This window comes from Anopheles marshallii, chromosome 2 (genome assembly GCF_943734725.1).
Source record: "Anopheles marshallii chromosome 2, idAnoMarsDA_429_01, whole genome shotgun sequence".
In the NCBI taxonomy this organism is placed as follows: domain Eukaryota; kingdom Metazoa; phylum Arthropoda; class Insecta; order Diptera; family Culicidae; genus Anopheles; species Anopheles marshallii.
In genome coordinates this window covers 68,945,875-68,969,453 of record NC_071326.1, presented here as the reverse complement: position 1 = coordinate 68,969,453, position 23,579 = coordinate 68,945,875, and the positions used below count along the sequence as shown (strand labels likewise).

At 40.7% G+C, this 23,579-nt stretch overlaps 1 protein-coding gene across 2 annotated transcripts in view; it reads right to left on the bottom strand.

Annotated features, from left to right (window-relative positions):
- Nucleotides 1–21,168: 21,168 nt before the first annotated feature.
- LOC128708092 (heterogeneous nuclear ribonucleoprotein L) overlaps nucleotides 21,169–23,579 on the bottom strand; it is a 168,661-nt gene continuing 166,250 nt past the window's right edge. For both annotated transcript variants that reach the window (XM_053803051.1, XM_053803050.1), the window contains 4 exons: nucleotides 21,907–22,031; nucleotides 21,675–21,825; nucleotides 21,403–21,607; nucleotides 21,169–21,320 (listed from right to left, as the gene is read on the bottom strand). In XM_053803051.1, coding sequence (XP_053659026.1) covers nucleotides 21,169–21,320; nucleotides 21,403–21,607; nucleotides 21,675–21,825; nucleotides 21,907–22,031 — 633 coding nt within the window. The remainder of the gene's footprint in view (nucleotides 21,321–21,402; nucleotides 21,608–21,674; nucleotides 21,826–21,906; nucleotides 22,032–23,579) is intronic.

The window sequence follows — 23,579 nt, the reverse complement described above, 5'->3', positions numbered from 1 at the left end:
TCGGGCTGTAAATGAAGTAATTGATGTAGACTTCTGTCGTGGAACTTCTGGCATTGTGGACTTGAGATTATCAGATTACAAAATAAATCAAAAAAATCTCCACATCACCAAAGTTGATGATAAGCTTTCTGATTTGTGTGATAAGAGCTCCGTAATCAATCGATTCGTTCTACAATCTGGACTTTATTATTTTATTTTTAAAATTTTTTATCGCCCAACACCACCAATAAACGAATCTAGTGAAGAGCATTTTGCCAGTATTGGTAACGTGGAGGGTGTGTTGCATCACGACAGAGCTTTATTATAATATCCCCACGAACAAACGTGTCTGATGGCACGCGGGAGACACGGTTTCGGCTGCCTAGAGTACGCAAGAGTTGGTGACAGATAATACTAAAGGCGATACCAAGGGGTGACAATTCATGGAACTCTTGGCAGAGATAAAGTATCTGATTAAGGAGGATGTAGTTGAGAGCAATGGAAAGAATAATTATGCACAGTAATGCACAATTAATTTGGATATTAAACACTCAGATGAATTGTCAAAATTAGTAACAATAACAAGACTTATTATGTCTAAGAATAGCCATATAGGGTCAGGATATTTTAAATAATTGACTTAAACTAACTTGGACAAATCATAAAGTAGAAAAATTAACGCTTGTCCGATTTGAAATATGTCTTATAAGTAAGAGAGGTCTTGATACGAATATGGTTTTGATTGTAGATTCTTCTTGTTTTTGGTCTGATATTCAAGGTATACAGGAAGAACTAGTCTTTCAAGGAACAGAAGAAACAATCAATTATAAAGAGCGTCCATAACTGTCCTCAGCATACCTTTTAAAATACACTATGAACTGTTAATTAATTAAGTTTTATAGCTCATAAAGACATTTATGGAAGAAATGTCAATCGAGGTTGACAAGTTTGCCCAATAAAAGCTTCCAAAACGATCAGTCTTGTTCATTCGAACGACCTTTAGAACTACTTTTGTTTGTTTAGCATTGCGTCAGTCAGGTGATAAAAAACAAGTTTAAATCATTCCCGAATGAAGAACAACAAACAGAAGTACGGAGGATACGAAACAGGTGAATTGTAATTATAAAGACTTCGTCCGTTCTCATAGCAATGCTTTGAATCTTGGAAATTGCCTCATTAAATAAAATTCCGATGTAACATGCGGGTATTTCTTCTCGCGGGAATTCATCCGTCCAACTCCCCGTGCTTAGCCTTGAACCGATCTGTTCGATCTGTAAACAGGAAGTGAAGGATGCAACGGGCGACGCTAGTCAAGCCCGCTCGGGCTTGTTCTCGTTCACTCTCGGCTTGATCTCGAAGCCACAGGAAGCGAACGTTGCCGGCATGAGTCCGTGATGGATTAATTAATGTTAATTTTAACTGATCCGATGCAGCACGATTTGATGCAGGGGTAAATGGCATCGAACGGCAAAAGGAAAGCGGCAGATTCGCTAACCGCACAAAAAATGTCACACTCGTGTACTGGCGGGCGATGACCAACCGGGCAAATTTTTATCTATCTCGCATGAATGTTTTATCATCGCACTTCCAACCCACATGGCACGGTAACGGATATCTGAACGTAAACAGTCGTTGCAAGGCAGCCACGGAGGATGTGGAGGATGGGAACGGGTAATTGACTTACGGACGGGCGTGCAGATGGTGACCCGGTGCGACGAACGGAAGAAGCATACGTAGCCCCGCGGTGCGGTGAAGGTCAATGAAAATGACCCAAGTTGCGCGAAACGTGTAACCCGGCGCGTAAACAGACGCCTTCAAACAAACTCCTTTCACTAACACGTCCGCGCTGCGGATGGAATCGCGCAAACGCGGACAGTAAGTGAACCGAAAAGAACCTCCCAACCCACTCAAGGGGGTCACAAACACGTGCTTCATTTCCTTTTTTAAAATTTCCGATCGCGTTCCCGGTCTCTAATTTTCGAAGGTGAGTTTTGTGTTTTCCTGAGCACTTTGGCAGGTAACAAGCTGTAGAAACAATCTTCCAAGACAACTTTGTGGTGTCGAGAGGGGAAAAAAAGCTCACACAACTACAGTCGAGCAACACGAAATGACAACAAAAAAAAAAACAATCGAGTGCGGACTCTTCTCTTCCCGACAGAGCCACACACCACTTCCTCACCCAGGTGTGGACAGCCGGGGTGTTTAGAAATAATTTTAGACCTGGGTTAGAAATTTGACATTCACTGTCCGGTTCAGGGTCAGTAGCATCGTTTTCTTCCGTCCCTTACACGGTACACTGTTACGCGAATCGTCGAATTGCAAGAACACTACCCGGTCGTGGCACGCGGGAGATGATGCAATCGCCAAACCGACCAAACTAATCGATCGAATCGAAGATGAAGAATCGTGGGTACAGAGCATCGGAACACTCACCTGGCCATTTTGCGGTTGGAGTAAGTGACGCGAAAATCAACTGTCGTACGTTTTGTCTGCTGCAGTAGTAATCGTCTCGTAACGCCCGCTAACGCACCGTAACGCATCAACTGCTTGACAGCTGCTCGTGTAAAGGAAGTAGTGCACGGTGGTTTGACTGTTTTATTCACTAGTCACACATCGATCCACGCTTTTGAAGATACGTCACACACACGATTCACGTGCGCAAATATATTAATGCAGAACTGTACCGTACGCTGTTACACCACAACAACAAGCCGAGTTTAAGCTGAAGCAGGTCTTTCCGACCCTTGATTCCGACTTTTTAATGATTGTTTTGCCGTTCTGGCCACCTGTTGCACTGTTTGGCTCGAAACGAAACAACACTTTTGCACTTTTGGATGGATCCTTATGGGATCCACTGTACACTTTGCGAACTTTGTTGTATACGTTGCAACCGATTGATGGCGCTCTTTATCCACTTTTTCTCTTTTCACTTCCTGCTTCTCACTTTTATCTCTCTCTTTCTCTCTCTTCTCCGAAAAATTAATCGAAGAACCGTCAGACCTTGGACGGCGCAAAATAAAATGTGGCAGCACGCAATTTGCTGCCTCACGACCGACAGGATCAAACGGAACGGAGGCGACGTGCTAACGGCAAACGATCGAAATGGACTAAACCGTTCGGCATGGAGCTCGACGAGATTTTTATATCATTTTCCTTTTCGCTTTTCGCTCGCCGCAACACCCCACCCGACCCACACCCCAACCAACCCCCTGTTGCCGTTCGGGGGTATTTTTTTCGCGAAGACTGTAGCCGTACGCAAGCAGCAACTCCTCGCTCGTTAGCTTAGCGGGGACCGTCTCACTCGTTCGTGGTCGTTTCGTCCGATCTTTGGCCGTTGTGTTGCGCACAGCGGTGGCTACAACTGCAGCCCATTCGGGTGGATAAGGCGCCATTTAAAATGCCATTCTGGATATTGATATGAATTAATGTTACAAGTGTACTGAGCTATAATTATAATTAAATATAAAATCATAGAAATATGTCTTATCAATTCTAACTCATTTTTAAATATAGTATAATGTAAATAATGACAATCCAATATACCACTATAAACGCACAACGACCCACTAGAACACAGTGTTGTTCTGCACACTCCTGTACGATATGGTAGACTGCCATTTCAACCCTTCCTGCACAATACATCCCCCCATCCGGTCACCCCAACACACACAGATATCCAAGTGCTGCCGACCGATGGCGAACACCCAACCGAAGCCGAGATGTGTGCCACAGCATATATGTTCGCGGTTGAAGGCCACCAACGGTCGAACGGAATGATAATTATGACGTACAGTCGAAGCGACCGTTCGGCTGTGTAGCGTGCACGTGGACGATGCAACGTGCACGGATGTTGCGCGACGTTCGCGCTCTGTGTGGAGCCGAGCGGTGCGAAGCATTTTACACAGCAAAACGACTGTGCGAAAGTTTGCCACGTTTTGCTAACAGCTAACAGGTTTTGGTTAGTAAAGAACACGCCGTTTGAAGAATGCCGAATAGCGAGCGATTCTTTGCTTTCAGAACGTAAGTGTGATGTGTTGCTTAGCACGTTCAAGAGTGCAAATTATTTCATAGCTAATTTGTTACAAGAATTTAATTGTTTACCAAAGAACGACCTAAAGTTTTATAACATTTTTAAGATTACTTTAAAGACAAGTTAGCGGTTTTAAGACATTTTAAGCGATTTTGAGCGTACCTTTGACAGAGTTATTTAATTCATTTTTGCATTGAAATTAAAAAAAATCATAACATATCTCGCTTACAAGATTCTAAAAAGAGTGTAAAGAAAAAGAATTATGATGATACTTTTCGTCAATAATTGTTTTTACATTACTTCAAAACGACAGCTTAAATGGCACTTTTATAATTTAGTTTACAGTTATAGAACTATTTTAAATAAGTAATGATTTTATAGTGCAAATATTTACTTTAAATTTCCACAAGCAAAACAATCCAACAGTTTTCCTGTAAATTTTAATAACTCAGAATGGTTTATCTTTAATTGGCCTTGCTTGAAGTTTTCCGTTCGTATGATGCAACGTTGCACCCGTTCGATAAAATCGCATTTTCGATCCGAACACACGCGGCATACGCATACACCGGTGATTCATGTGAGTTTGCGTTGTTTGCGTTATTTGTCTGAGTGTCGTTGACTAACCGATGGTTTGGATGAATAAGTAAAAGCACATGCGAATGAGGTACAGTGAAAGACATGAGCACGAATCTAATCGAAAGAAAACAACCCCTATTTTCGTGACGTCATAGCGTTACACCAGAGTTACCAACACACAACCACATGCACACGGAAAGACCGGTCTGCAGTTGGCTTGATGCCAACACGATTGCGACAGGTGGATCCGGGTTGCGCCGTACGTTCGGTGGGCTCGTCTCATGCGAACAACTCATTCGCGCCATTTTCGATTCTGTGTGGTGTAGTGTATGTGTGTGGTGGAAAGCTGTATTAGAGGGGGGTTTTTTTGAATGTGGCAACCTTGAGGGTTGGGTTGGATCAGCTGCATCAAGTGGGAAGGAAAACACTCTTGGAGGTGTGTCCCGTCGTCGAGCGTCTAGCGTTACGGAATGCGACTGCTGACTTGGCACTGGGTGGGAGCCGGTTCTCCCCCGTTTCCGTTCCCCATTCGCCGACGTGCGGCCAGAAAACTAACGTTCGATTGACGCCATAAATTGCACATTAACGCTGTGTCGCTTCACCGTGTCTCGCGATTTGCGTCAACATGGAGCAGACCGAGAAAAAGAGTGTTTTGAATTGTAGCTGTTGTACATTTGTTTATTCATCTGTTTTTTTTCTCCATTTTGTCTTCTTCTTTATGTAAAATAGTAAAAAAAGAAGTTGGAAATGGCACACTCACGGTGCAACTTCGCTCTAGAGAATGTTGCGGGCTGGTGCGTGTGCGATATTTAAACTTTTAAATTGTTTCCACAATTATGCAGTTTGTTTGATATCAAATCAACTTGAACAGATAAATGTTATCAGTGTGATTAATTAATTCGTTGCATTTACGATATTGCAATCGTAGATTAATAATTTATCGACGCGAATCGGGCGAGGGAAGTGTGATAGCTTTGTTGTGCTTAATGACTTCAGTCTTTAAGCAAGTCGGCAAGTAAAATAATTTATGAGAATACAATTAACGCTTGGGTATGGGTGTACCTTTAAGGCATTATTCTAGGATTCGTATTCTCGTGTCAATCAGCGTAAGCTGCCGAACAGGATTTACGAGCTACAATTAAGATTGCACGTAAGATCAACAAGTGATTGCGGTTTGATTTACGATTCCTATCCGGAAACGCTAATGACGAGTGTGATAAAAGTGTGGCACGTGCTGGTTGAGTTACGTGAACTTTTCCCTACTGCTGGTGCGTGTCAGCCCTGGAACAGGAATACAAATGTCAGCAGAGTGCGCTGATGTCCGCTTGTACGAGCGCGAGATAATTTTGCAACCATTCATCAACTCTAGCCGAACCAGTTGAATAATGTTCGTTTGATAAAATAGCTCAAGGACAGAAGGATGCTAGCACCATATTGAATAAATTAGACCTCGACTAGCACACAATCACATTTATTTTTATCACTGCGGATTGAAATCAATTTAAATGAATTTTAACCACCAATCTGCCTGTCATAAGAGAATGGCCTTGATTGATAATTGTCCAAAAAATAACACGCAAAATATGTCACCGGTAGCGCAACATGTGAATTTTATGCGCGCGACATGGCATGCTGTCACTTGAAATACTGTCACTGTTACCGGACAGTGAAGGACAAAATAATTAACACACGCTGCAAAGATAAAACAAGTTGTAACAATTATAATTTATGGAGACGAATTTTGATACCGCAATATTTTCTTATATTCGGTATTTTTGTAAGTTGGTGGCACTATAATTGACTAAGAAAAAACAATAATAATAATTTAAATTTGATGTTTTTAATATTTGTGCTGGGGCGGCCCGGTGGCGTGATGGTAGCGGAGCCGGTCTTCACACGAACGGACCGGACCAAAATCCCATCCGGGCCAATCCCCCGTAGCAAGGACTGACTATCCGGCTACGTGGTAAAATAAGTCGATACGGCCAGGACGTTCTAACGAAAAAAAAAAAAAAAAATATTTGTGCAAATAGCTTAAAAAATGGTTTTTTAACTGTTTGTGATATTAAGCTCCTTTTAATAAACAGCTGCAAACAATCTGTTCCATTTTCATGAAATATTTTTCTACGTCTTCGATTGTTTTATTTGCGTTACTTTTTTTTGTTGCTGATTTTTCAACTTTTGTTTGTTATTTCTTATCTTGTAATGTACTTTTTTGTTATTGGTACCGATTATTCGCTGTTCGATGAAAATGGTGCACCATTGGTTTGCGTTTTCTAACTGGTTTAATGTGTTTCCTTACTTGTTGTTGTTCTCTCTTGTGGATCAATGGTCACCTCATCGTTGTCATTACTATCACCGCTTTGTGCTGCTATTAGTATTTAGGATAGGTTAGTATTCCTTGCTTTGTGGGATTTTTTTCCACTTACTTGCAGCAAATATTTCCTTTTAAATAAGTGTTTTACTTAGTGCCTTGCTTTACAAGAAATTGACATGTGCGTCTGGGTGCGTATTGGATGTGGTCAAACTATGAATGTGAGCGCTTCCTAGAGGCGTTTCAAAACTGCTGTGTTTTATAGTTACCATCATGTCGGTAGTATGTTGCCGACACTTTGTTTATGCTCTTTTCTTCTCTCTTTTGCATGTCGCGCTTCTTGTTTGTCTTTCTAGATGAGCTTAGGTTGTGATTCGGTGTATATTTTTCAGATTAGCTGCACTGTTACAATAATCTTATTGTGCTTTTCTTATGTTACTCATCCTTTCTTCTTTTCGATTTGGTCTCTTCTACGTTTCCTTTGTGCAGATTTGTTTTGTTTAGTATTCCTTAACAAACAGGCTTACCTATTTACTAATCAAGAAAGCTAACTCAATTTGGCCATTTGTTATTGCACTGTCTACAACACACCAAGATGCATATTCATCTGTTGATAAGAGTTGTATTTTCATGCTCCTTATTTCCAAGAAGACTTGCCCAAGCGGAATCAAGCGCCTAAAATTGAAATATGTTTGCAAAATTGTTTCTAATCCGTTTCATGTATGCACTTACTTATTAACTGTCATTTGGACTTTCTCTTGCTGCCGCCCAACAATATTCGTTTGTTTTTCTTATTTATTTTCATTTCCCTTCGCACATCTGGTATGTGTTTTTCTTGTTTCAGTTTGTTTGGTTTAATTGTTTAAGACTTTCTCTCTTTCTTTTCTAAGTAACTAAGCGTTACTGAACTTTTACCTATTTACAACTGTAACGTTTACGTTTTATGTATTTTTTTGCGCTTTTTCGTCTAGTTTTCCGTTTCTTCCCAGTTAAAACACACTACAGTATCAGCATCAGCATAGACACGGCGGGCAAATAGATGGACGACACGATGATTAGTTAGTTAGTACGGTAGGCGCTGTTTACAATCTGATTCGATTGGGTTCGACGGGGGTGGGGGTTTCTGTTTACTTTGATGTCTTCCGTTAGCTAGTTTGTATTTTGTTCTGTTGATAAACGTTCCAGTTTTCTACGACCAGTAACGACGACAGTGAGTGGGTATGCGTGTGGATGTGTATGGTGGTTTATGAGCTTGCGCACGTGGTACATTTTTTTTTGTCAGTTGCGCGGGTTTTGCCCGCGCTTTTCGCACTGTTTTCGTCACGCTTTAAAATAGTAAATAGATCCAATAGCTCTAATAGATACTTTGGTAGACAGGTGTATACAGAGTACAGTCGTTTAAAACATTGATCCCTGACATTGCGCAAAAAACGTGTATCCTCAGCATTGCTGGTTTGATTGGCCATTTTTTTCCCATGCTAGACAAAAGAGCTTCCTGTATCTCATCTGCATGCGTTCATTTTTCCTATCCTTTTTTTTAATTACTATTCCTTAAAAAAACGCTTCAGAAGAGCATAAAAGCGAACGGTTTTGAATGATGAAAGTGAACAAAAACTTTAAAACAAATACAGAAAAGTTCAACAATAACATCATCATCATCATCATCCATGGCAGCGACAATAACAGACAGGTGGGATAGTGTTAAAATCGTGATAACGCCAGAAGCGAATACAGTTGTCAATAGAACGGTAAAATGGTGCTATAGTTCACTTGCCAACAGTGCTAACCACGGCAATAGATTATGAAACATTATTACAACACGTTCAAATAGGAACTGTACAACGGAACCCAACAAACACGGAAAACGGTCGATTGGGTGGTGGATTGTTTTTCATCTCTTTTATCATGTCTTTCGTTTAAATGTATGATTTATCTTAGCGTCTAGTATAACATCTCTAGCTAGGTTACTTCTTTCTAATGTTATCGCCTATCTCAAAAGGGTAGTTTGTCCCTATTTTTTTTCCTAGGTCCATACTTTACCTTTCCATTCCTCCTGTGGTTGTTTATTTATAAACATGTGCAGCGGTACCACTTACACCGCTCCGCACACTTTTATCCTCGGTTCGGTTTTTTTTTTCTGGGGATTGTTTCCTTCCTTTTACACCTTAATAATTGACAGTAGAGATTTCTGCTTAACATCATTTTCTGTTGTTATGATATCGCTATGCTTCGGTTTTGCTTTGGTTAGTGACTGTAGGTGTTTCGGGTGCCGTGTTGGGGTTAGTGCGAGCTTAGGTGGGACACTGTACGCTACCGGTGTACTAATATTCAGTGGCTGTGTGCGTGACGGAACCGTCTGGGCTGGGTTTAATTTGTTATGGCGGCTGTGGAGCGCAACTTCCGTCCGCATTGGTTGTAGAGTTTACTTTTTGTATATTGCAAGTGCTTCCGGGTTTATGGATTTTTGTTTCATAAGGAGTCTACGGTTAAATCCAACACTCTACGCTATGATGATGCAGTACGTGCACAGCTTATACTGGAATTGATTCTCTACCTTTTTTTCGTGTTGATAAGTTACCATCTGATTACTACCTTCCTACAGCTACCAGGGTGTCCAGGGTTAAATGGTGCAAAATGGTGTGATAATGTGGGAGTTACGCCTTACAACAATTGACTATTTTACGGTGTGCAGCTTCACTAAAAGCCATAATTTGTGGAAATGAAACGTACCAGTGCGACAGTTTCTTGAAGAAAAGATTCACCTCATATGCTTGAACTATGTACAGGAAGAACATTCATCAATTGCTATCAAAAGAAACTGATAACAGCGAGAAAGGTGTCTTAAATATAACTTAAGCAATCGAAACATACACTAGTACTGTTTAAGAAACATTGGCTGAAATAATTAAAATGAAAATTTCCGAAAACAATGAAGTAAAAGTATGTAAAAATTCTACTTACCCTAGGTATTACGCTCTACAGAAACGCCGGTAGGAAAGCCAGGGAAAGAATGGGAAATGCAGCCATATGCTGGTCGTGAAAAAACAATTGGACAAATGAAGCATCAGTGTAAATTGGCACTGGTATGAACACCGGGAGTGTGAAGGATCGGACAGCAGACACAGTCAGACAAACGAACAAGACGGACAATACGATGTGGTGTAACTGTTTGCTATTCTAACCTGATGGTGGAAGCGCTGTTTGTTGATGTGATGGTGACATTGTTTAGTGTTACGTTTGGTGGCTGTGGTGTAGCTCTCGTTCGGCTTGGGTTTCGGAATTTTCGATACACGTTCGTTAATGTAAATAAATGAAATATATAAAAAGAGAAATAAAATCATTTAAACAACGTAGAAAGACGATAAACGATATTGGACAGCTAAAATCCAAAGTAAACAATACAGCAAAACAGGAAAAGAATTTTACATAAAAGAGAAAAAATACAGTATACAAAAAATGCAAAAAAAAATATCAAAGGAAGAAATGAAATAAGTAAAATAATGAAGCAAACATTGCCATGAAATTGAACCGTTGAAAACAAAACATAAACATTGAAAACATAAAATAAAGTGGCATGATATGTATAGAGAAAGACAAATTACAAACTACACATAATTTAAACATAAAACAATAAAACGTTAATATAAACGATAAAAAAAGAACCAAAACCAAAAGCAAAAATGAACAAAAACATAATAATTTCTCAAAACACGATCCAACAAATGGAACCAGATCCCGGTGGCCCAGCAACGGTTTGAGGGTTTGAAAACGTGACAAAGGAAAAACGATAGACACGAACGAGTACGAACGAAAAAAACAATGCAAAAGAAACAAGTCTTGTTCTGTGTTTGTTTTTTTTTCTCTTTTTTCATCAGTGTTTAAATGTATAATGCGTGTATTAATGTACTTTTTTTTTGTTTTACATGTAAGAGAGTGGGGGGGTATATTAATTTATACGTTTCTAGCAAATCTAGTAGCAATTTTTTTGTTATGTATTTGTATTCTTGCTTTATGTTTGCCTGCTTCTGCTGCTGCTGCTTTTCTGTTTGTAATCTGTATTGATGTACTGTTTCGGTTTTTGACTGACTTTATGTTATGCATTTGCACCGTTTTTGTGTCACTGTTAATTGTTTTGTTTTTCTGCTTTGTTTTGTTGTTGTTTCTGTTTTCATGCGGGGAAATGGTAAAAAAAACTTTATGTTTAATCACTGGTGATTGTTGGTTTGGGTGGTTTTGTTTGTCTTATCTTCTGTTAAATAGTTTGTCGGCTTTATGATTGGCAAAATGCTGCATGCGAAAATAAGAAACCAAAAACCGGTGTTGTGCTACAATTAAACTGAACAGTGACAACACTGTTGTACCAAAACACATTCACAACGAGCGTGTACTGCGTTAGTGTGTGTGTCGTGTGTAGTGTGTTTTTGTAATAACTGGATGTTGTGTTACTTCTATCACCAATCTTAGATATGACATTATGCTCTCCTGACATGGTTTCCTTTTATAATTGATCGCTCAGCCGTTTCGCTTTTGCTATACTGTTTCTACTACAGCAACATTTATCTGGTACGTGATACGCGTTAATGCAATGTGTTACTTTATCGTTTCGTTTATACTGTGTTTGAGTTGTGTTGAGTTGGGTGTTTTGTATGTTTTCTGGAACTCACACGGCTCGGCTTTTGCAAACAAACTCTACTGGATCGCTCGGGTAATACTACTACAGTGTTATTGTACCAGGCAAACAGAGCGAGCGTTTTTTTTTGCGAATGTTGTGTTCTCGTTTGCTTCCTGTGTCTCTACTCTACTTGTTAAGTTTCACCACAAGTTAGCTATCTCTCTCTCTTTCTTGCTCTCTTTTCTACTTCCGTTTTTCAAGTACCGCCACCCATTTTAACTACTATTAGTCGCTATGGTTCTACTACGCCCTGTCTTCCTTATCGCTTTAGTGTGTTTTACATCTTCCCGTTTCTTTATGTGTTTAATTAGTGTTTTCCTTTTTTTTTCCTCTTTCTTGTTCTGTATATAGTGTAACTGGGTGACACGGTTAGTGTGTACGTGGTGTGTAGCATGTATATTTAAGTAGTGTAACATTTATGTTAATCATGTATTTAGCAGGAGAACCATTCCTTCATCTAACCCCAAACTACACTGGTGCAGTAGTGTATGCCAACGGTTTTGTTTTTGCTATTTGTTACCCAAAGGGGTTTCCCAAAACGAAATGATGGTGTGTGTGTGTGTTTGGTATTGGTTGGCTTCTAACATTCCCATCACATCGTCTACACATCGCATGAAGGGGAACGTGTATGTTAATTCTCACGGGTTACGATTCACTACAATTTTGACCATTTACTCCCATCGCTTTCTATCTTACTTTTTTGCTGCCACGGAAATCCATCTATAATGTAAATGTACGTCGTTTGTACGCATGTATGCATTGTTTATGTATTGTATTAAATGTATTTCCTCAATGTACTGTATGTATGTATACGTGTATGCTAACGGCGCGCAGTTTGCAGCTGTAGCAGCGATAGTAGTGGTTATAGTAGTAGTAGTAGTAGTGATAGTAGCCGTAATGATAGTATTAGTGGTGGTGGTGTTGTTGGTGGTAAATGGTGGTAGAAGTAGTAGCAGCAGTAGTAGAAGTAGTGAGCACCGTTTTTTCCACCGTTTTCCGCGCGCCAGGAGATAAAGATAAAGAGTATTATTCTCGCAAACGATATGTTTTGTTCTAAATTTATTTGTTTCTCTCTTAGGTTCAGATAATTTATTTACTTTATCTTACTTACTTCGTTTTTTTGTTTGTTTTCGTGTTTGTTTGCCTGTTCTTTGCCTCCTTTTGCTTTGTTTCCACTTCCGTTCTCATTTTTTAACGTTGATCTCGCACTTTCGTTATTTTGTTTGCGGCTTATTAAAGGATTCTCTTTACTGTTCTTTTTGATGTGTTTTTTTTTTTGTTTAGTTTTTCTTTGCCCCTTGTTGGCACATTAAACTATTAACCACACATTGTTTGCTCTTCTCTGTTTGTGTGCGTGTGTTGATGTTGTTTGCTACAGTGTCCTTCTGTTAGTGTTTGTTGTGTATGTAAGTGTTCGTGTCGCGTATTTGTTGTCTTTTCACTTCGATGTTTCAACGGCTGCTTGGCAAATCGGGGCTGTCAAAATGTTTGCCATTGCTTTCACTCACAGCAAGCTGTCAACAGTGTCAAAATTTTGACAGCTTCTATCGAAGCAAGAGTACATCTTGTAGCCTCTTGCCCTCTTTCGACTTGCCAGTCAATAATTATTCTAACTTTACACACTCTTGCCATTCGCTTTCCCTGCGGCCCATTTCAATCGCTTCAACTTCAATTACAATCTACCAACAAAACTGAGATGGAACGGAAACGGTTGATTTCGTTGTGTTTATGATCTGTTTCTCCATGTTTGCTTGAATGTATCAGCATGTGTCGTTTGCAGAGTAGGAACAAGAAGGATTTACATAGATGAATGATAAGTGAAAACAAGAGCAAAAATAGACTCACCAAGCAAATCAACATCAAGCCACACGCCGTGGGCGCCATTTTGGTTTAGTGAACTCATGCGCTCGCGCGCACTACACTCACATACTCTTACAACAAGTTTGCTAAAATTTGCTACCCCTTGCTTTGCTGTATCTTGCGTTGCTATATGCGCGTCACCTTTTTTCCTATTAAAATTAGCTAACTTTCTTCACAAGCCGCAAACCAAACAGTTTCATACATACTTGTGGTTACTGTCCATCTGATTCTCTCTTTTGGCACGTCATTCTGTCCTTCTTTCCGTCGCTTGTCGTGCTTGCTTAGGAGGGTTCTAAGGGTCGAAATGAACCGGGCCACCGAAATACTATACAAGGTTCCAGTGCCAATCCATTCCGCTTTGGTGTGTACTAAGTGTGTGTCTGTTTAGTAGCCTGATCTGTAGTGTGTTGATAGTGGAGGATTGAGTATTAGAGTTCTTTAATCGTATTTGGACTTGCATTGTTTTTCGCTCTTTTGTTTACTTCGACTGCGAGAAGATGGTGAGTGCTGAAATTCGAGTTCCGAAGTTCCGTAGGCACGTACATTTTTGTTGTTTCATTTGTGTAGTGTGTGTGTGTCTGTATTTTTGTTGCAATATTTGCTGTTTGCTTTTTGTTTTAGAGAAAAATAATTGACACTTGCCGGGTTTTTTTTTTACCCCACCACTGGCCCTTATTTTCTTCACGCGGCATTCAAAACCGTGTGTGTGTTCTCGGCCAAACCGGAACCTTCCCAAACTTGGCGTTGGCGTTGGAGAGGATTTTGTGGGGGGCCACATAGCACTGGCATAGAGAGTTGGAGGGTTGAAGTTTTGGGGGGGAAAATTGTTACCACCTGAATGTTGTCTCTCTATTTGTATGCTGGTTTTCAACACGTTTTGGCGTTTTACTACCTTTCTTTTTTTTTGTAGTATGTTTGTTCCTCTATTGGTCATTTTGTCTTGTATTTTCAATGTGTGTTTTCTGCTTTTAATTAGAGTCAAGCGCACGTCCGTTTTTTTAAACTGATTTGCTCCACTTGTTTCTGATTCTTGCTTGCTTTCTCCCATTTTTTCTATTTCCCTTTAATAAGTTTTTTTTCTTTTTACCGTTTTAGTACTAACATTTAGCCTACTTTTGCTTAGAATTCATCTTAATTTTTCCTTTAATACAATAATGCTATTTAGTATATCAATCATTCTTATTTGTTTGTGAGTTTTGCTTTTCTTTCCATCAATACTCTCAAGCAAACACATACGCACACAACAAGACACTAATTGTGTCCGTTTTGCATTTACTTTTTTTGTTTGTTTCTTCACAATAATGTTGCTCCATCTGCTTCGGCACCATCGAAGACGTAACTGGAGGCATTTAATTTGACTTGGATGTTTTGTTTTTCGTTCTCTTGTGGGTTTTAAGGTGTAGAAATTTTTTGCCACAAACTTCGACAAGCACCCGACTGATGCTACTCAAATTGGAAATTAAGTGTAGCGGAATAGGCGATTTCTTCTTCTGCTTTGCGCTCTAGGGCTTCGGTTTACCGTACTAAACTATCAATACACTACCATCACTAATCTAAAGCAGAGTTAATAATCTGTAACCGGGCAAATCTGTCATGGCGCATTTCAAACTCACACAAAAAATGCACCGGTAAAGGGGAAGGGATATTTTAGCTTGATTGCACTCAAAACGGACCAGGGAGTAGACATATGCCACCCACTGCAACACTGACAGGGAAGAACGAAGAGATTCGAAGGGAGATGGGGGAAAATAGAAAAAACAAATCTAGAGCCGCCATTTTCTGATTTTAACAATTAAAAAAAAACCACTTATCTCCTGCGCCGATATCGAGATATGTTCAATTCGTTCGCAACCTTCCCAACACTTTTTTTTAACGCTGCGCACTGCGAGCCCGCCTGTCTAACGCAACCATTAAATATTGTCGTAATTTACCACACGGAAACACACACGTGTGCATTATGTTTCTCGCTTGTGTCCGGCATGTGTTTGCTTTGTTTTTTGTTTTGCTTTTCCTCACACGTACCACTAAATAAAACACACTTTCACTATCGCATTCCTAACTCTTTTCATCTCTTTTGCACACATCCGCGCTCGGTTCGGGGTTTTTTTTTTATTTGTTGGTATCGTCTTCTTTAGTTAAGTAAGTTTTCTCGTTAAGGTTTTAATGTTGTTGTTGTGTATATTAAAGGTGGGAATAGATTTTCCAGGAGCGGTTCGCTCCCACAGTGATTCACGAAGAAGGTGCTAGCCGCCATTGCTGTACACGCTATGGGCGCGCACGAATAAAACCCCTCGGAAAACATTTCACTTCTCCAAAGAGGGACACACACGCGCGCGCGCACACACACACACAAACACCACCAGTGGCCACAGGATGCGCGCACAAATTAGTCTACTTATGAAGCTAGTAATTAATAAATACATGAATACAACACGTGGTTGAATCCTGTGGTTGATGTTTGTCTTCGCAACCGCCATATACCGAACGGATTATTGCACATCGTCTGCAAACGATAGTTGCGATAAAAGGAAAAACCGACAACGAGCGTTCGGTTGTGTTGATTGAGCAAAAATACTATTTCCCGGTACGGGTCGTTCGATTGCTTTGCGGGTTGATTAGGGTTACGTTTGCCGATGCGCCAAACGGAAAACGGACAGAAAAAGGGATAGTTTGGACTATTTTGGGAGACAGGAAAAGGGTGGGGATGAAAGTATGGAAAATAGAAATAAAAAATTAATCTCTTTCTTTAAATGTAACAACAACTACACACGCAACAGACTGTGGGAGACTGTTTCGATTTTAAATTAATTTATGAACAAAAAAACACACACACACGTTGAGCTAATTGTTTGAAACTTAAACTTATTAACGATTCCTAACTCTCCTCTTCTAGCTTCCAGATGGAGGAGAGCTGCTGTTTCATCTCTTGATTGCACATTATTACAAACGCGGTTCGTGTAAGCCGCGCATGCCGCTTGCCCTCCCATTTAGCACCCATTCGCTAGTGTTCTTTACAACTTGCAGTACCTTTAAAACAACAAGAAACACCCAACCACACACACACACACAGCCTGACAGTGGATAAAACAACGCTAGCTTAAAAACTAAACCGCATAACCACTAACGCTAACGTAACGGTGTCCTTCAATCGATCCGTATCTAGGGGTGCTGATTTGCTAGAGATAGAGAGCAGCATCATTTACGTCACTAGCTGTATCTTGATTGTAGTGTTATAGCCTTCGTGGTAGAAAGAACCAGTTGTAACCGGTGGAATATAAAGGAAGGAAATCATATGTACGGCATTGTGATTGCATATCATTTCCTTTAGTGTCGCCTTTCGCGGATTTGTTGCGAAAGGTGCAGACCGTCTTGGTGGGTTACTGTAGCGAGCGCACTGGGCATTGTCATAAAATCTTTCACCTACTCGTCCGCTCTCTCGCTTTGTCGCTAAAATTGGGTAAATAAATTAGCCTCCTAAAAGGGGTATTCCCAAGCTTGTCCCGTGCCTTTTCGTCTGTTTCTATAATGTCGCCTTTCCGTAAAACAACATTTCGTTTGACTGCCGATTTATCTCTCTTAGCTGCATGTTTTGCTCATTTTGTCTACGGATTTTTTGTTTTGGGTTTTTTTTTCGTTTAAGATACGGTTTCTTTTTAGCTGTAAAATGATATTATTTCAACATTGGACCACCATATACATTATTATTATTATTGATTATTTGTTTCACACACACTCACGCGCGAGCACCCTGCACTTCCTGCACCGTAGTACGGGGGCTTAGGAGAACCGGAATCCCCCATTCGCGCACTGGTGCACCACGAATTCGTTTGCGCTTACATGCTACTAATGTCTTTACTTCTTTTACATGTGTAAATATAAGTAGGTGTATAATTCTTCTCTGGGGCCGTCTCTGTAATAGGCCCGCTCGTACCCACACAGGGCGTCGTCTTAAAGATTCGTCCAAATATACGGGTCGGGTTGTCCGGTTGTTCGGCAATCGGTTCTAGTGTGTTTCCTATCCGCTGTTTTCTTTTGTATTCTTCTATGCCATTGGCGCACCATCGCGGTAGAGTAATTTCGCTAGGATATGTAGATTCTGAAGAAATGGAGGGGATATAAACCAATCTAAAAATAAAAGAACAAAGCTGTGTCGTTGAGTTTCGGGATGGAGGAGACCGCAAGGATCGTTGGATTGGATCGGGGTGGATGTATTGCAAGTTCAGGTTCGATTTCAGATGTTCGTGGTCGGTTCGTTTCGCAAAAATTTCCTCCGGATCTTTGCACTCATTTTCCGACACTCCCTTTTACAGTCAACAATCGCGAAGAAGCTGATATTTTTCTTCCACATTTACTACGGCAACAAGTTCAACTAAATTCCATCTATTCTTTATTGAAACAATAAAAAATATGAAACGAAAAGAAAGTGTTCAACTTAAATAAACAAAAAAAAAAAACATTCTAAACAGAAATAAACAAGGAAATCAAACATTGTCTCTCCTTTTGGATAGTAAAGTACCTTCGATTGCACATTTGTCTCATTTGCGGGTTTTTTTTTCTCATCCTACTAATTATGATGGGGATTTTGTGTTGTACTGTTTGAACTTTTGCACACCCCCAGTTACAGCTTTTTGTTTTCCGTTGCTTTACTTAAACAGAACAAAAGAGAAAGTAAATAATAAAAAAAAACCAAAACTCATTCACGATTTGCTGCACTAGCGACTAAAACTAAAGCTAAACAGTAATCGTAATAGTTAATAATAATAATAAAAAAGCTCTAACAAATTGTCTTATACATCAAACTCCCTAACGCTTAGTAACATAAGAGTTAAACGACACTATCAAAAAAAAAGAAGAGAAGAAGAAAAAAACAACAATGATGATAATGAGGATGATTTAGTTTAACAAAAGAATCGTTACGCATTCTGATTCGGCGATGTTTCTGGTTCTTTTGCGATTTGCTTCTTTGCTTTTGTTTTGTTTGATTTTTGGTTCCGCAGTAAATGTCCACGAAACGTGGCGGCTTCGGTGCGTTTTGGTGCGGTGTGATTGGTGGTGGTGGTGTTGGATTATGTTTTTTTTTTCAAGTGGTGTTTTGTTATGTTATGCTGCAAAGTGTGTGTACTGTACTGTTTTATGCGCTGGTATAGCCTCTATGCTTGGGCCGTGCCTGGGGTTTTTGGGTGTTTCTTGCTGTACGTGTACGTGGGTGTGAGAGGTTTGTTTTGATTCGTTTGAATGCGCATACGTATGTTTGCGCGGGAAGTGTGTAGCTCGTACATAAAAACTAAGGACACAAGTTAACTTCTTAAAGGTACTAAAAAATATATGTATCTTAGTTTAATGAATTTTGTCTCGACTTGGCATTTTACGTTTACCCAGTGTAACTGATTTAGTATGTTGTTGTTCATTGTCGATTGTGTGGTTTGCTTGTTTGATTGAATTTTCCAATGCTGTTGGCTTTAATCAATGTTTTGTGTTGATGAATCTTTTTTGCATAGTTTATGAAACAAAACCGTACTGAACGGTGTGTGTTTGTGTCTGTGTGTATTATTTGTTAGTATTAGTGTGGTTGTAAGTGTGTTTGTGTTGTTGTTTTAGCGTTCAAGTGTTCACCGCATTGATTGTTCTACCTCGCCTTGCGTTTCGTGCGCATACAGTATTTCAATATCATTTCCTTCTAGCTTATTCAACTGTTCACGCTTGTTTGCATTTAAGATAGATTCTTAACATATCAGAAATGTTATTATCTATGTTTTTCTCTTTTTTCAGATGCCAGTTTTTTGCCACATTGCATTCCTACGTTTTGTTTATTCCTTTCCATTACATTCTACACATTATCGTTCCACGAAATCTTGCCTGAACTATAAACTATCGAGAGAACCAAGAAAAAAGCGAACAACTGAATACAATCCTGCTTGCAAACCAATTCGCTAACGTATACAGACAGGCACACATACTCAAAGTAAGCACACAAACAAACATGATCTTGCGCACACGGTCTCGTTCATACATGATGGTCAACCATTGAAGGATTTCCATCCGCACACATTCCGTTCATCACAAACAAGCGTACCGGGAAAGAGAAAGCGAGACCGAGCAAATAGACCAAAAGAAGAGAGCGAGAGGGCAGAGCATTGCACATTACAATTGTTACTATCCTTACTAGCTGGTGCCCCCTGTCGGTTAGACGTTTTTGTTCATATACTCTCGTCTACGTGTCCATTGTACTCTAGCCTCCTGCTACAACTCTCCCGGATTCTACGCAATTTCTTCTAAATTAGTAAACAATAAATAATGTCTTTTCTCTTGTTGTTGTATCAATGTACCTAAGAAGGGCTCACTAGGGTAAGGATAGAAAGGATTACAAATCGAAACATGATCATGCTAACAATACAGGTAAAGAAATGGATAAATGTAGATTAACTTAACCGGCAAAACAAGAAGCACAAATTTGTCAAGGATAACAACATTTGGGATATGAGGTGATAAGTAGACAGATAGAAGGTTTTAAAAGTTAGGTGTTTTCTTACTTAATTGTCTAAAAATCGAACACACGGCGCACAGATGCGCCACCTTAGGCAATTGCAAACCATCCGGGGAGCGAAGTTTCTTATTGCTGGCTAGCCAGTCCGGCCATCTCCGGTTGATTTGTTTTCGTTTGCAGTGCCTTATTATCTTTTTCCTTTCTTTGTTTTTGGTTTCAAAGCTTTCATTCGTTTGCCGCCCATTGGGTACCTTTTGTTGTCGTTATCTTTCGCTTTTAGTTTTATCATCTTCTCGTAGCTAATCTTTTCCATTCTCATTTCAGCTCCTAGTCTTTTCTTTTCTAGTTGATTGTGACGATTGTTGCATGATGTGGGATTCGATTGTAAAGCAGTAAAGAAAATGAGAGCGAGGGGTCAAACTATCCAGTATGCTCCCCGTACCATGCGAGAGACATGCTTTTGCTAGTGGTTTGCCCGCCATGGTACAGCCAATAGGCCATTTGTGGGGATTCGGCATTGATTAAGTAGTGTAAGGGTGTTCCCTCATCTGCGCTTGGTCGTCCTTTTCGTTAATCTTCACTATCATCTTCCGGTGGTTTACTTTCGTGTTGCGCCATTCCATTCCATGTTCGCTGCTGTTGCTAATAAAATTAAACAATCTAACCATTACTGTATCCTATACTGGACGAATCCTTGCGCTCATCATACAACGAACGAACGAGTGCAGCGCGCATTATCTGCAAAGCCATGTTTTACAATCCTATTTGCGAACTGCACGCACTTGCATTAGATCAGCTGGTTTTCAGCTGGTTCAGCTTAATTCTACTGTGTAGCGCAATATGGATAGACGAGATGAGGGTTTTGCGTTACTCCTCTACGCACGTGCGCTCACAAACGAGCGGAACGTGCGATGCTTGTGGAAGGTGAGATGGTGGCCACAACAAGGATGCCGCCAACCTGCCGCAGTCGGCAGAAAAACGGTGGTGGTTGTTTACGATGAATGGTGATGAATTTAGTTGACTGAGGATGAAACTGCGATCGACCTGCGAAACCCCCGTGGGTTTCGGTTTTTGTATGAATTAATATCGTTTACTTCCATTTCTTCTTCTGTTTGTCTCATTCGTCATCACATCAAAACACACAGGGATGAACCCGTAGTTCCATCAAAACACGGTTTTGCACGAGGATCGCGGGACCGCAGCATCGGCTCATCGAAAAGTATCGGCCAAGTGCAGCAGGTGGTGCGATCGATTTATCGCGCCTGCATCGGCTCATCTTCGGCACCGGGCGTCGTTGGGACGACGGAACCCTGCTTCATGTTCTCGATGTTCTCGTTATTCCACGCACCGTTCATCGTTTTGGACGACGAAAAGCAGAGCTTCATGATGAACGGGAACTTTGTGCCTAAAACATAAGCAAGCGTGCGTTGTTAGGGATGATACGTTCCGTGAGCCGCGGTGCTTTCAAGTTGGCACATCAATACTACCTTTGTGATCGATGGCGGTATGGTTGCACTTCATGATGGCCTGGACGGCTAGGGCGACGCTCGGGAACTCAACCAACCCGGACGAGGAGCGTTCCGATTTCAGTGGGAACATGCGTACTTGCGACGGGTGGCAATCGTTGCTACTGAACGCAGCAATCAGCTGCTCATCGGTTAATCCTGGCGGTGTGTTGAAGAAGTGAAGAATCTGTGCGAAACAAAACGAGTCAAATTATTAGTAATATAGTCTCACTCAAATTCAAACATGAGCTCACCTTGCTTGGCGGTTGGATGCGGTTCTTGCTTGCCTGCGTCAGCGACAGGAAGCGATTGTTCTTCGAGCCGGTGTATTCCTTGAAGCTGGGCGTATGATCCGGCAGGGTGTACGGGTTTGTGACCTCGGACAAAAAGTTCTGCTTGGAAAATCTAATCAAAAAGGGAGAAAAAAATCGATGCTCTTCAAAATGTCCGCACATTTCCCAGGAGTTGAATGGCATGGCAACTTACGCGATCTGAATTTTGCCATCATTTCCGATTGGAATGTTGTTCAGGTGCTGGACGCAACGTTCGACCGCGATGGCATCACCCATTTGAACCATGGCAGTACCTTCCTTGGTCTTCAGGAACTTTATCTGGAAATGGAGTTGAAAATTGAACAGAGTGCATTTGTTAAGCTTATTATGAAGCTCCAAATTAATTATCACACCTATTTGCCTTGCATTCTCGGAAGCAGCGAGAATTCCAATTATATGTCATTACACCAATGTTTGACTTCATTAGCGAGAATAATTATGTGCTCACACGTTCGTAATTCCCATGCCCATTTGCTCTCCAAATTAAATGTTTGTTCGGTTCTGCACAAACTGTTCCCCGCGTAATGTGTATCTATTATGAATCTATTACCGGGAAGGCATAACTGGCTGGTGTAATGAATTTAATTGGGAAGCGTTTTCCCTCCCTACAAATACGGAAACTTCCAAATGCAATGATGGAGGAAATGAAAATACATATAGATTACTTTATTCCGCCAAGTTCGAAGCAGCGTTAAGCTAAATGGGTTGGACCTTTGAACGTAATTAATCCCGTTTGTCTTTATTTAGGGTTAATTTTAAACACGTAAACTCCCTTTCAGCAGAATAAAATAATAATAAAAATTTCAATCCTGGTCATGGCACCAACCGTTGCAAGTCGAAAATTCTTCGAGGAAATCATTTTAAAACGATCCTTGCATGTAATTGCATAACAAACAGGTTCATTAAATCCAATTAGTCACAAATGAAATGTTGGCACTTTCATCTTAGGTTACCACACGATGATTTGCCTTTGTTAGTCAACAATCATACAAACGGCCATCGCATCATTCATCGGTGGGCTGAAAGCAGCATTATACGAATGGCATCTCGAACGGGAGTGGTTTTTGTTTTGCTGTTGTTGTCCTATGTATGTGTCGGTGGCATTCATGCGCGTAATGAACACAAACCGAAGCCACCGAAAAAAAAATGACCGGCATTTCCCAGAAAATAACAACGGAACGAAATAGAATTCCTCACACCGGTCAGGATCGTACCGTCGTGGTGGATGGAATGTGTGCTGTCGGCTCGGCTCGTCTAGTACGCAAACCCAGCGCACGATCATTGGCTAAAAGTGCTATCATGATCGTACCGGGTAGTACCATCGGGAAGGGAATTGAAATTAATTATTCTACCCCTATTCCGCTTACCGTGAACCCCCTCCATCCCATCCCCGGTTCATTCCAAATCACTATCGCTGGGTGACGTCCAATCTAGGTAGCTATCGGTCCGTCTCCGTCCGAGGCTATTTTCAACTCCCATTTTCCGCTTGATGGTGCCCGGCTTTCGGGGTTGACTTGGAACAGTTGGGCCTTCCCCGGGGGCCATTGAGATCGAAGCATTACAAGAATGCCGTCACTCTTCCGTATCGCAGCAAACAGCACAAGGGGGAATGGTTTCGCTCACCAACGGTGTTGTGTGTACCACGGAACACGGCATATCGTGCATTGTTTTTTGATGGGAATTTTGTCGTTTTTTTGTTGTTGTTTTGTTTCTAATGTCCCAACAAAACCCAGATGGGTCTCCTGTGACTGCTTCAGACAGGAAGTGCGAAAGCGCTCACTTGGGCATAAATCATTGTGATTGAAATGATTCGCACTCAGCGAATCG